The 15,592-nt window shown below is 35.8% G+C and overlaps 1 protein-coding gene and 1 pseudogene across 1 annotated transcript; one reads left to right on the top strand and one right to left on the bottom strand.

Moving 5' to 3' along the window:
* Positions 1 to 42: 42 nt before the first annotated feature.
* LOC128215081 (mitochondrial enolase superfamily member 1-like) lies at positions 43 to 5,247 on the bottom strand (annotated as a pseudogene).
* A 312-nt stretch (positions 5,248 to 5,559) lies between these two features.
* Positions 5,560 to 15,535, top strand: LOC128215592 (uncharacterized). The gene is made up of 4 exons (XM_052922304.1): positions 5,560 to 6,431; positions 9,847 to 10,005; positions 10,875 to 11,247; positions 11,705 to 15,535. The coding sequence occupies exons 1-4, from the start codon at positions 5,694 to 5,696 to the stop codon at positions 15,022 to 15,024; spliced, it is 4,590 nt and encodes a 1,529-aa protein (XP_052778264.1). The 5' UTR covers positions 5,560 to 5,693; the 3' UTR covers positions 15,025 to 15,535.
* Positions 15,536 to 15,592: the final 57 nt, after the last annotated feature.

The raw sequence follows: 15,592 nt of genomic DNA, 5'->3' as shown, positions 1-15,592 counted from the left end.
AATGACCAGAAGAGGACAATCAAAACAAACACTAAAAATAAATAAGTTATGATAATGTTATTAACAGTAAGATTATTTCTAACAGCAGTTCCAGCATTCTCCATCAATGCCCAGACATTCAGTCTAATTATCCTCATGATCGTGATCCCTCTTAAAGAGCCCTTTCTCAAATAGATCCAGCCAGGCGGAACCGTCTGGGTATTCATACGCCTTTTGAATATCGGGCACAATACCAACAAGGAAACCTGGGGCCTGGAAACAGAACACATGCACTACAGAAACAAGTCTTGAATAGGAAAACTTATGTTGTTGTGAAATTACATACAACAAAAACGTATCAGTTCTTCATTTGTTCGTTCTTTTTGCAGTATACAGTACATGTATTATAAGGTAATTTCGGTAAAAATGAATTTAAAAAAAACATAGATCTCTATTGTTAGTAACTTCTATAGTGCAAGGCAGTTTTTTTAACAGCGGTTATTGTTTTAAAACAACTAGAAGTACAATGCAGGAGTCGATATAAAGATCAAGACTAAAAGTATACTGATAAACGAACCTGTGGCGGCATGTAGTGTCCATCCCTGACCTTGACGGGGGCACACATTTCCTTGTGCAGGTGGTCCGTAAACTCGGTCATCCTGTTCTCCAGGGGTCCCGAACAGCGGATATAGTCGAAGAAGGAGAAGTGCTGTACCAGCTCACATAGGCCGACACCTCCCGCATGGGGGCAAACTGGCACTGAAGTTTAACAGCAACATTATATTACGTGTTCTCTGAATCTTTGGAGAGCTCTTCGATTGATTTGACGAGTTCTGTTTATTTGAAGAGCTCCCTAAATAATTGTAGATATTATCAAATAATCAAGTGTCTGTAGATGTGGCATTCGGTACACCTCACGCGTCTTTCTGGCAAAACAGTAAGACGTTTACGCAATACACTGTATAAAGTCAAATAAGACCTTATCGTCCCCCCATTGCCGACAACTAGGTACCTCGTTCACTGCTCAAGGCATGCAGGCGTCTACTTAGCAAAACTGTTGGGGGTGTATGCAATAATATACTTATCGTGTGTATAAGACTTAAGATACCTACCATTAATAGTACTTATCGCATGTATGAGACTTGAGATATCTACCATTGATAGTACTGTTCGCATGTAAAAGACTTGAGATACCTACCATTGATAGTACTTGTCGCATGTAAAAGACTTAAGATACCTACCATTGATAGTACGTATCGCATGTACAAGACTTAAGATATCTACCATTGATAGAACGTATCGCATGTACAAGACTTAAGATACCTACCATTGATAGTACGTATCGCATGTACAAGACTTAAGATACCTACCATTAATAGTACGTATCGCATGTACAAGACTTAAGATACCTACCATTGATAGTACGTATCGCATGTACAAGACTTAAGATACCTACCATTAATAGTACGTATCGCATGTACAAGACTTAAGATACCTACCATTAATAGTACGTATCGCATGTACAAGACTTAAAGGATCTACCATTGATAGAACGTATCGCATGTACAAGACTTAAGATACCTACCATTGATAGTACGTTTCGCATGTACAAGACTTAAGATACCTACCATTAATAGTACGTATCGCATGTACAAGACTTAAGATACCTACCATTGATAGTACGTATCGCATGTACAAGACTCAAGATACCTACCATTAATAGTACGTATCGCATGTACAAGACTTAAGATACCTACCATTGATAGTACGTATCGCATGTATAAGACTTAAGATACCTACCATTGATAGTACGTATCGCATGTATGAGACATGAGATATCTACCATTGTTAGTACTTATCGCATGTGCAAGACTTAAGATACCTACCATTGATAGTACGTATCGCATGTACAAGACTTAAGATACCTACCATTGATAGTACGTATCGCATGTATAAGACTTAAGATACCTACCATTGATAGTACGTATCGCATGTATGAGACATGAGATATCTACCATTGTTAGTACTTATCGCATGTGCAAGACTTAAGATACCTACCATTGATAGTACGTATCGCATGTACAAGACTTAAGATACCTACCATTGATAGTACTTATCGCATGTATAAGACTTAAGATACCTACCATTAATAGTACTTATCGCATGTATAAGACTTAAGATACCTACCATTAATAGTACGTATCGCATGTACAAGACTTAAGATACCTACCATTGATAGTACGTATCGCATGTACAAGACTTAAGATATCTACCATTGATAGTACTTATCGCATGTACAAGACTTAAGATACCTACCATTGATAGTACTTATCGCATGTACAAGACTTAAGATACCTACCATTGATAGTACGTTTCGCATGTACAAGACTTAAGATATCTACCATTGATAGTACGTATCGCATGTATAAGACTTGAGATACCTACCATTGATAGTACTTATCGCATGTATAAGACTTGAGATACCTACCATTGATTGTACTTATCGCATGTCTACCATTGATAGTACGTATCGCATGTATAAGACTTAAGATACCTACCATTGATAGTACTTATCGCATGTATAAGACTTGAGATACCTACCATTGATAGTACTTATCGCATGTATAAGACTTGAGATACCTACCATTGATAGTACGTATCGCATGTATAAGACTTGAGATACCTACCATTGATAGTACGTATCGCATGTATAAGACTTGAGATACCTACCATTGATAGTACGTATCGCATGTATAAGACTTGAGATACCTACCATTGATAGTACTTATCGCATGTATAAGACTTGAGATACCTACCATTGATTGCACTTATCGCATGTCTACCATTGATAGTACGTATCGCATGTACAAGACTTAAGGTATCTACCATTGATAGTACTTATCGCATGTACAAGGCTTAAGATACCTACCATTGATAGTACTTATCGCATGTATAAGACTTAAGATACCTACCATTGATAGTACGTATCGCATTTACAAGACTTAAGGTACCTACCATTGATAGTACTTATCGCATGTACAAGACTTAAGATACCTACCATTGATAGTACTTATCGCATGTATAAGACTTAAGATACCTACCATTGATAGTACTTATCGCATGTATAAGACTTAAGATACCTACCATTAATACTACGTATCGCATGTATAAGACTTAAGATACCTATCATTGATAGTACGTATCGCATGTATAAGACTTAAGATACCTATCATTGATAGTACGTATCGCATGTATAAGACTTGAGATACCTATCATTGATAGTACGTATCGCATGCATAGGACTTGAGATACCTACCATTGATAGTGCTGATCGCATGTACAAGACTCAAGATACCTACCATTGATAGTACTGATCGTATGTATAAGACTTGAGAAACCTACCATTGATAGTACTGATCGTATGTATAAGACTTGAGATACCTACCATTGATAGTACTGGTCGTATGTATAAGACTTGAGATACCTACCATTGATAGTACTGATCGTATGTATAAGACTTGAGATACCTGCTATTGATAGTACGTTCACCCCTCAAAGTCTACCTCCATTTATACAATGTAGTATCATGTGAGACCTGAACTTCCTACCATTAAACTTAGCTGCCATAAGGATGACAGTTAGGACATCGTTCACCCCTCCAAGTCTGCACGCATCTTCCAAAACTGAAGGGCGTTGGCTTGAAGGAACTGCTTGAACATCACCCGGTTCTGACACATCTCCCCCGTCGCCACTCCGATTCCAAGAGGGTTCAAAGCCTAAATTAGCAATAGAAAATTTCTTTCACGGAAAGTTACTAACAATGCATTTTGGTTAAATTAAATATTCTCATTAACACTGGGAATTGTAGGAAAATCATGTCGATTACCCAGATTAATAAATACATGTAGTTCATAATTTCATACTGCATACGTAGCACCTATGTATAGTTATAAGATATAGTCATAAGACTATTAGATAGTTTATCAACAGAGGCTTGTATGGGACAAGGGCCTTCCAGTCCAATCAAACAGTCACATATTATGATTAATTTCAACACACATTTCACCAACCTTAGCTATAGCAGCATGTCCAAGGATGTCATCTGGGCTGGTAGGCTCCTCTATCCACAGCGGCTTGTATGGGGCTAGTGCCGTCATCCAGTCTATAGCGTCCTGGACACCCCAAACCTGATTGGCGTCCACACACTGGAGAGCAGAACAGTTTTTTAACAATTTGCTACCACGCAACTTTGGATGACCACCCCCTCACCCAGAACAGAAAACTATACAGCATAAATCTGGTTAGGGTGGTTTGGAACCCAACACACACACACACACTGTTCCTGATACCTCGACATCACTTAAAAAAGACAATTCCAAGAGAAGTGTACCCATATTCTGTCTGGTCCTATAACCTTCCTGAAGATGGCTGCCGTGCGGATACCGTCCTACAGGTCCTTCCCTACCTTCATCTTGGACCTGGAAATACATGGTCGTCGTATACGTTGGATAGTTATAATTAAACATTAATAGGTCAGCAAACTTTATAATAAACTTACAACATCAAACCTTTTAAAGCATTTGAAAGATTGGAAGCAGTTGTTAACTTGAACATTTGTGTCACGTTATACTGGTTCTGATGGAGATTACATAGATTCTACTGGAAATATATACTGACCTTGAAAATCCTTGACTCATGGCCTCTGTAACAAGCTAAAGGGTTGAACAAAGATATGATGTTATAATTTATTTTTTTATGATGTCCATCCTACTGCAAATTCAATCATTGATCCCTTATGTACTTGTTAATGGCTGAACATTGTATATTGGAAAATAACAGAGAAATATTGTTATATAGTTATTATCAAGGCACCTTCAAATTTTAAATAGAAAGAATCATGACATAACTATCAATTTATCAGTCTTCTTCTTCTTCTTCTTCTTCTTCTTCTTCTTCTTCTTCTTCTTCTTCTTCTTCTTCTGCACCTTTGTATTATTATTATTATTATTAGTAGTAGTAGTAGTAGTAGTAGTAGTAGTAGTAGTAGTAGTAGTAGTAGTAGTAGGTAGGTAGTAGTAGAAGTAGTAGTAGTTGTAGTAGTAGTAGTAGTAGTAGTAGTAGTAGTAGTAGTAGTAGTATTTGTACATGTATATACTATCCCTTAGCCTTCAATTTAGAGATTTAAGCACTTGCCATGTTTGGTGAATCATAATTGATTTGTACGTCCGGGCGCACTGCAGTTTGCCTAGGTAATAACCTCGACTTCATGTTCTCTATTTTACGGGGCAATACAAGGGGTCATTATGACATGACAAGCATGAATAAGTTGTAAACACAGTTTCTAAACCATACAAAATATCGTAATTGAGAATTCTAAAAGGAATGTTTTTGAAACCTTTTTAAAATGCTTTTAAAATACTTTAAAAACTTGTTTGTGCTGCCTGGGATGCCCCTATTGAAATGTCACATGTATTTTCACATTATCATCAGGCACACAGTGCGTGAACATATATATAATTATATAACGCAGACCTTGCCCTTAAATCACGATTGATCATGCTGACAATAGTTACAGGAAAAGTAGTTTCGTTTTAAATTTCAAGGTGAAATGAATCTTTTCACAAGTAAACAACCTATACAGTATAACCATTCTTTCAGGTTGAAGAAAATGGTATTTATTAAGTAGAGGAGAACAATTTTAATAGCAAATTAAGATGGATGATTACAAGAGACAATTTAAAACGCCAGGAAATCAAAACTGGCTGAAAGGAGCAGTAGCTGTAAATATATCGAAACACGGATTGGCACCATTTGCTTGTAAGGTTGTGGATCATTTGCGAGTGGAAACGATAAAGACACAATTATCATTAGATATTTGTGAGAATTGTTCACTTCCGGAAACAATTCCCTGTGACCTTAAAAATGGCATATGTAACGAAGGATACTGCACATTTCATCAAGGACGTTCATTTCACCCCTGTCCAATATTAAAGTGCAACGACTTTCGCAACGATTGTTTAGTCAAGATCGACAAAGGAATTCCTCTTGGAGTCACGTGCAATGGCTGCAGTACAGCGGAAATCGTACCGTGCATTCAGGGAAACCAAGTTTGCCGTTACAGTTGCGGGATATGTAAATTCCACAACGACCCCAAAACAAATGTGCCAATCAAACATCGCCCATGTCCGAAAAATATATGCGATGCACTCTTTGATGCCATCGAAATAAACCACCGATTTGGCAACCCCTCGTGGCGCAATACAGACGTTAGGAAAATGTGTTTCAACTCGTGGCATATTGCGAAGTGTTACATGCCGAGGGAAGGATATGCCCATGTTGAAAATGAGGAATCAACAGACCTAAATGGTATCATCAATGTTTACATCAATTGCAAGACATTTCAAAACTACTTCAATGCCGACCTCTCACAACTTCAAAATGTATGCACAAAGGTAGGCAATGTTTCACGATTAAACTTTATACGTTCTAGCATTGAATTGAGGGTTATTTTGATGCCTTTCATGGAAGTCGATTTTTCTAGATAAAGGACGGCAGATAAACACATATGTTCAACGGACTAGACATCAGAAATCCAAAAATCTAATATTTTTAAATAGCTAGTTAATTTCGAATTGGAAAAATGCGAAAAATCTGCGAAAGATGCATGTGTCGTAATCGATGTGATACCCCAGTAAATAAGATTTAATGCGTTGTACACTGCGCATGCGCGCAGGTCGTCTTAAGACCGCAAACTCCAAAGAACTACTTCTATTCATGTCGTTTTAACCCATTTTTTTTTGTCTAAATGCGCTCTATGTTTAGCAGAATGACGTCGAACCATAAAAATAGATTGGTTGTATTGCAGTCCGAGTATGAGTATTTGCTTGTTCGGCTATTTCCGCGCTGTAATTCTGTATCCCGGCGTTTTATATTTAGCAGAATATAACTATTTTTAGATCGCTATATTTATCAGATTAATGTGGGTCAAAATAATGGAGGCACTGGTAGGAAGGTAAAATAATGATTTTCACTCTGAGTTTAGCCACAGATGTTCCGGAAATTGTTACCAACCGCAAGTGTCCGATCGCCTGCAGGGTTTGTTATTATAACCTGACGTGACCCTAAAGCACGCTTATTTGTAATGGTGCATTATTTATTTAACTTTTATGAGATAAGAATTAAAAATAATTGTCTGAGTGTCAAAATAGTTGTATTTCAGGTTTCGCGTTGCTAATGCTTCAACTACTATAATTTACCTGCTACACAATAACAAGATACTTTTCATTCTATGAATTTAGGCGTTTATATTTCTAATGAGATGTTTTCATTTTTGTTTGGCATAAAAGCTTCGTTCCGGTGTATTCTTGGCATAGTTTTAGACATTAGGGTTTAAATTTATATAAGCACACATGCCCTGATACGACAGTGAGTCATGCATACGTTTGGTGAAGCAAAATAGTTCGAATTAAACCTGTAAATCATCCAAAGAGTACGAAGCATTCATAACAGCACTACTACTATTTCTACACAAATACTTACATAAAACATAAATAACATTAAATTTATCAATAAACTTTAAAAAGCACAATCATATTCTCATTTTTAGAACAGACAAGTTTCGATAATCTAAAAATAGTTTCAACTACATTAACTGACCGATATTTTCTACATGCATTAACTGACCACATGCTTGTCCTCAACACGAGAAAACGACCATCTGATAAGCTCTGCATTTTGAAAGGAATTATTGCTAAAGTTGTTCGTAAAATATGATCATTTTCCTTAAACAATACAAACGTGTATGTTCATAAAACTTGTTTAACGTATGATATCTAATCAAAGCACCGAAAAACCTTTAGAAACGATTGAAAGGGACATGCATTATAACTTTAAATACATGGGGATGGGGGATACGTCGACTGAAGTGATAAGCTGTGCATTTTGAAGCGAATTATTGCTGAAGTTTTAAACAAATGATTTCCCTTAAACAAAACGTGTATGTTCATAAAAGGAAATGGTATATACGATATATTATACTTTCCTATCGTATGATATCTAATCAAACCAACGAAAAACCTTAGAGGAACTGTACACCAGATTGGCACCATAAAACGGTTTTTTTCTGTAACGAATCTCAGGACAATTACCTTATAGAATGTGTTACGCTTTGATATCATAATTGTAAAAAAGTACCCAAATGTAAAAAAAAAGTTGTTTCGGAGACCAGGTTCGAACCCGTGTCGCCAAAATTGCAGTCCAGTGCTACGAAGGCTTACTTCAAACGAGTGGTATATTAAAACTATATACCTAACTTAGTAATATCACGTGATAACATCGACTAGCCAATCACGCATAAGGAATGAATTCTACTAGGTAGACATACCCAGTATTCTTTTTAATGAAAAAATACGAACTAACTGCTAAACTTAAATTAATTGTAAACTATGCGGTACTTCAGTAAGTAAATTTCAATGCATTGTGTACATTAATACCAAGTTTATGTCAGTTTTCGACAATTTTCTTTCTTTCTTGCAAATTGATCATCTGGTGCACAGTTGCTTTAAGAAACGATTGAAAGGGGCATGCATTGTAACATGAAATACATGGGGATGGGGGGTTCCGATGTTTAACAAGTGAACAAGTGACGTTTACATATACAAACCAGACACCATAAAATAGATATATAGATATGTTTATTTCCTCGCCCAATCTGGGCACAAGCTCTCTTGACCCTCGGCACAGTTTTCACTTTTATCTATGTGCCCTTCACCCATTCCAATTGTTCAAATAAAATTTGCAACTCTCACCAACAGATAGTCTTTCAGCGCATTCGCGCTTTGATTCTTTTTTCTTGTAAGTGCGTCATCTGCTTTCTAGTCCCTTTAATTAAAGGGTTTCCTGTATGCTTTGGGACCATATTTTGTTTTCACAGTAATGCATCAGATAACACTTATAATATAATAATCTTACTCTTTGATACCGAAATTGCAGAAAAAAAATAAAAACGGGGAGTGAACCCACGCTCGTACAGTCAAGAAAAAAAAACTGACAACAAAACCGCTCGCCCACAAGGACTCTTACAAAAGCTGAGGGATAATCTAACCTTTAAGCCAGTCACTAACGCTATTTAAAATCGTGGACTTCAAAGATAATATTTGAGCATATATCAACGTTTGTTGAAGGGTTCCAGTCGTCAGTAACTTAGTTTTAACAATTCTAATGATTTGCCACACTTTATTTCCTCATAAAAAGGTGCAATTTACAAAACATGATCGGGTCCCCTAAACCATATAATATTTTATTACACTCGTTGATATATGTATCCTCGTGATATATTAATACATTTTGGAGTAACCGCAACGTGCCAATCAGTATAGCCAAAAAGGGATATAAGATTTCCCGCCCTTAAAAACAACCTAAGAAGAGTATTGAATTTTTATTGAAAGGCCCAACTATATGACCCCACTGTCTTCTGATGAGCTAGTTCGTACCATTAAATAACATAATGTTTCGGTATTCACAGTGTTAATTAGGCCATAGACGGGTATAAATTTTGGACCCTGGTATCTGATCGTCAAATACTTGCGTGTATCCATGTACTATTGATAACACGCAGAGGAAGCTACTTATAATAGTAATAAACATAAAACGCACCAAAAAGCATAAAACATTAAATGGTATTGTTGTGTTGGTCGGATACCGGGTACTTAAATTGTACATGCATGACAAAACGTACCAGGCCTTCGGGTACCCGAGTACCCGTCCATGCCCTATTAATTTAGAATCTCTCCTAAATTGTTCTAGCGTCAATCATTTTGAGCAACGTGACATAGATATATTTATGATGTATGACTCATTATATTATAGGTTCGTGAGGTAGGTAAACAACTCCGTCATGCCACAGGGCTGGAAGTTGAAGAGGATGTACTTAAGGACTGGATGTATGACCTGAAAAATGTGTTCAATGACCCCATTTTCCTCGGCGTAAACCAATACGCGCAATTCGCCCTAGACCAGTTAACAAAGGTATATTATTGTTCGACATAAACATAACGTAATCTTGAGTAGATAACTTTAGTAGGTAGCTAGATTCCTTTCATGTATGGGATAGATTAAGGTACTTATCTTTAAAAGATATCTTTGTTAAACGAAGTTAAGTGTCTTTCACAGTGGAAAAAGGGTGGGGAAGGCAAACAATGAAATGTTTCAAAACTTCATGTTATATTTAGTTTTGAGGAAAAATCTTTTGCATGTTTAGAACATAAATACTTTGCAACATGTTTTGGGATAATAAGGAGTTGAACAAAATTTACAAAAGAAGATTATATCATAGTTTGGACAAAAAAAGTATTTCCTTTTTCGGAAAATTCGGTTGGTTTTTAAATCAAAATGCTCAAGACTACCCATTGTTTTTTTATGATTTTCTTTCAAATAACGAAGATATTCAAGAAAAAAATACAAAGAGTGGATTATATTCATTTCCTGGTTACAAAAATGCAAATATCTTCCTTAAAATGGCTGCAATCTCCACAAAGTCACAAGACAGTATTGACAGGGTAGTCATGAATAGTTTTTGACACAAAACAGATACATTTTGTATAAAGACATTTCTGAAAGAAATGTAAACTCTGTTTTATTTAAAATCTGATAAAATCTTATCTCATTAAAGCGGCTCAACTCATAATTACACATACACATGTTGCAACGGCTATATGTATTATGCTTGCTTAATATTGAATCTCAAAACTAAATAAAAAAATATATTGAAACTGTTCTGTTTTTCTCCATTGAATTTACTTTTAAACTGTGGAATACATATAAAGTGGCATAATTAACATACTACACTAATGATAAACAATACGCAAAACGGTTGATTTTAATGTTTGGCTTTTCAGCTAGAAAAAGACCAAATACATATAGAACAATCAGATGTCGTTGCAGCCATTGATGGAATAACAAATTCTCTTAAAACCATATTATGTAACAACGAAGATCTTAGCGAAAACCTTCGTGAAATCAAGGACAATCTTAAGGATCTAGAAAGGTTGAAGCGTGATATACTGGACGAAATAAAAGACGAAACCAAAAGACAACAACATAATATACGTGTAAGTATATCAGACGGGATTAAAACTATCGAAAAAGCAGTAGAAACCGGGCGTGCCGATATTCAAGAAGATTTTCAAAAGGGCATTCTGCAAAATCGCGGATTGAGTGAAACAAATAGCCGCACAGGACTATCATCTGAAATAGCTGAATTAAAACCAAGTAAGCTTTTGATAACTTATAAAGTTATTGACTTGTTGACTTAATTAATAGGTAGCATTATGAACTAGTTTTATTTATTTAACTTATGCAGTTGATGTATATGTTTATTCGATATTTATTTTTATTTTGAGTGTTTTATAATATGTATGCATTGAATCATCTAAAACACTATATTGTCTATTTATTTGTCCACATGGGCCATGGCCTTCTGTATATTCTGTAAATATATCTTGAATCTTGAATCCATGTCACGTAAAATGTAGTTCACGCAGCTTCAATGATTCTAACGGTAAAAGTTGAGATCCGACAAAATAATAACAATGGAAGTACAACGAGTAAAGCCGTTGCTTGTGTGCGTTGCACTTTTCATTATTCAAATTCAATTGATCTGAAACTTTGGGGTGTAGTTTGAGCCTCTGATGGATCTCCCTTCCACAACTTATCATTCTTTTTACAGAGCTACTGAAGAGCCTCCTCGATTTCCATAAGAAGAACAACAGCACTTTGACCCTTGGACCTTTCTTCGAGATTCAAGATTCAAGACTTGAGGATTTTTATGTACCACCAAGCCTGGTAAAGATGTGTTCGAGCTCTACATCAGTCGATGATGGACTCTTTGAAGATACAACAGAAACATTTACGAGTCTAATGCAGTTGTTGAACCCCGATAACGACATTAAACAATTTATCTATATAACGGCTGATGCCGGTGCAGGTAAAACGTCATTCTGTAAGTTTTTAGTTGTGATGTGGTGCGCTGTTCAGGGCGGTAGAAGCGATCTGATTGATAAGTTTCAGAACAAACAAAGTTACCTTAGTGACATAAGATATCTGAACAAATTCTTTTATGTCTTCTATATAAAGGGACGGGAGATTTTATCACATAGCTTGGAAGACATCATATTTTCCAATATACAATCTGTTGACACTTCAATAGAACGTAATGCGGTCTTTGATCATATCCTGTCAAGCGAGAATATCTTACTAATATTGGATGGTCTCGATGAATCAACTATTAGTTTACTGACACCGCCACCATCTAATAGAAAGTACACAATAATTATTACATCGCGTCCTTGGAAAATTGCGGAAATAGACTTACCAAAGCATAGTTACGAGCATGTGCAAATTGAGCCAATGAAAAGTGAAACATCCAATAACCTTTTATTTCATGCAAATAGTCGCTTGAATCAAAGTTCAGGTACTTCGTACACCATTGAAGATTTTCACTCGTGTGTGCTTTCCCAAAGGCTAGCAATCCTTGTTTCTAACCCAATGATTGCTCTTCAATTGCTTTGTCTATACCATGATCACTGTGATGACGTCACAACTGAAATTGAAAACGAAATGATCAATATCGGAGAAACGCGATCACATGTGTATGCAAACATTGTAGAAATGATGTTCAAACGAGTATGTAAGACACACGGACAGTTCATGGAATCAATGGAAAAAACTCGTCGTAAGCTTCCTGACTGTTTCGAAAAATTGCAAAAGTGCAATAAACTTACAAAACTCATTATTAATATTGGCAAGCTAGCTTTCAGTTCACTTACGGATGGCAAAATCAAAGCGATTAGTGAAAATGATGTTGAAGAATACCTTTCCCGTAAAGAAATAAGGGCTGTTTTGCTGTCAGGATTAATTTCTGCAACGAGCTCAGGTAAAAAGAGTGACGATTCTCGCACGTATGTGTTTTTACACCATACATATCAGGAATTTTTTGCGTGCGTGTATTTAGCTTCGCATTCATTTAAACGTGGAGACAGTTTCAAAGAGATGGCAGAGGAGATAATCACTCCTGATTTTATATCATTTTTGTGTGTTATGAAACACGAACTGGGTATACAAAGTGCTGATATATTCGGTGAAGACATGAATATTCACGCAGGAATCTCATTTGATAGAAATGCTCTTGGAAGCTATCAGTCAGCTATATTACAGGCATATGAAGACTGCATAAATATTGGAATAAAAAAGCCTACACTTCCATTGAAGTACGCACGACTTAGCGAAAATTCAGTTTTAAAACACAACAATCCATTACTGAAATTAAATAGTAGCATAATTGAGATACTCTATGTCGAAGAGTATAACGAGTTGAAGGACATAAATGTGTGGCCATTTCCAGCATTAAGCTGTCTTAGATTAGAACGTTCAGATTTACTTGACAAATGTCTTGATCTATCTTGTTGTACTAACCTTGCGTATATTACTCTACAAAATTGTCGTATGACTAGCATAACTATCAAGCTTAAAATGGTAAAAAATCTTTGGGTGTACGTTAACCCTGAGATCAGGCAAGATATACCACGTATGAAGATAACATTGGCGCAAGGGTCAACGTTTTCGAAAAAACTGACGAAGCTCAGTTTAGTCAATGTTCTACTGGACTCTCCACTTGATCTCTCACTTTGTAGTAAGCTGTCAAAATTAATTATTAGGCACATTGCTACAGCTAATCAATCCATCGAGTGTCCTCTTCACAATTTAAAGAACTGCGAACATATCGAGAACCTGCATTTTGACACAATGCACTTATCTGAAGATATGACCGATGTCTCGCAATTTTCACCACGACTGGAGGAACTATCCTTAGTGCATATAGAAACAGACACATCCCTAGATTTTTCTCACTGTGATGAGCTCTCAAAACTAGTCTTGAAAAATGTGTCTACATCTACGGTGAACAGAGAATGTTCTCTTCGCAATTTACAAGATTGCACAAATCTCGAAAATTTGAATTTTGTTTCATTGCATATTTCTACTGATACAAATCTAGATTTCAGTACTCTTGAAAACCTAACTGAGGTTAAACTTCAAATGATTGATCTTCCTTTCGTTGTCCGGTTTGGTAATAACATTGAGGAAATATTTTTTGCAAATGTTAATTTTCCCGAGAACACGCATTTGGAGTTCCACTTGCATACAAATCTCCGTAAAATAACACTCATGAACAGTTCCCTGAGTCACGTTACAGTGAATCCAAGAACAGTTAAAAAATTATGGTTGTTCGTAAACACGGAGATGAAACAGAAAATAGCGCCATTGACGGTTTCATTCGCTGGCAATTCAACGTTTTCAAATGAACTGAAAGCGCTTAGCTGTGTTCATGCCGTCATAAGTGATGATATTGATATATCAGAAAGTATTGACCTGCATTGCATTCAAATAAGTAATGAACTGAAACCAAACAATCTCGTATCTAAGTCATTAGAAGAAATTTATTTCAATGCTGTCGAAAAAGAGACGTGTGAACAGGTTTTAAAGATAATCTCTGAAAGTAAATCGCTAGAGCGCTTATGCTTTGAGAATTTATCAACACACGTGCTTAATTTCGTAGTAGATCAGCTGATCTGCCAAAAGACAATAAGCATGTACAGGTTTCAGTTCATGATTTTAGATGAACTTGATGTGGATTTCATACGGAAATGTTCAGCCGAGACACTTGCATTTGTAAAAGTTCAAATAGTTTACACAATGTTCGTCAGTATAGCCACTGAACTTTCAAATATAACGACTACAAGTGATCAAGAAGAAAAGGCAATGGAAACAATGCGTGTAAAGGAAATTCATTTTACCAACTGTTACATTATTGGCTGCACAGTTAAAGAATTTAATTCAGCCTTGAAACAAATGCATGAACTTTGGGTGATTGAAAAGTGTCAAACAGACGAAGAAATAACCTTGGAAAGGGATGAATTTAGACGTTCCAGGTCAAGCAGTGACAATAACAAAAACGTGCGTTTGAAGAGTTTGAAAATCAAATCAAAATGAAATCAGCGGTCCCCATCGGCATAAAAAACATGTTTATACGAGTACGATTACAAAAGTTGCAATTAATGAATGTACATTTGAGATTACCTTAAACGGACTTAACACATTCTGGAAAGTATCAACAAGCCGTTTTGAATCAAACAAGATGAAAAAATAAGAGAATATTAGAGTAGAGTAGTGTACTAGAAGTTCCATATGATTACGTGTTTTGTGTTAGAATAAACGGACGTTTTAGTAAAAATGAAATGGATATTTTTAGGCCTCAAGTTATACCCTTAAATTGATAGTAAGGAAGTAGCCGTCTATTGTTTATTTTACGTAAGCAATATATAAGTTTGTAAAGCAGTCACGAATTAGAAGCTAAATGATTTCTACTTTAAGATATTTATTTTGTATTTTTATTTCATTTTGTTGTTTTTGAATATATATATTTTATGTATGATATTTGAGGTTTTTTAATGATGCAATGTGCATTTACTGTATTGATACAATTATTAAATTTCTGACAAAGGGCGTGTTTAAATTTTATAATAAAAACAATACAAGAATGTTCATTGACGATGGACAG

The sequence above is a fragment of the Mya arenaria genome, chromosome 13 (assembly GCF_026914265.1).
Source record: "Mya arenaria isolate MELC-2E11 chromosome 13, ASM2691426v1".
Taxonomy (NCBI): Eukaryota; Metazoa; Mollusca; class Bivalvia; order Myida; family Myidae; genus Mya; species Mya arenaria.
This window is presented reverse-complemented; position numbering and strand designations above follow the sequence as displayed.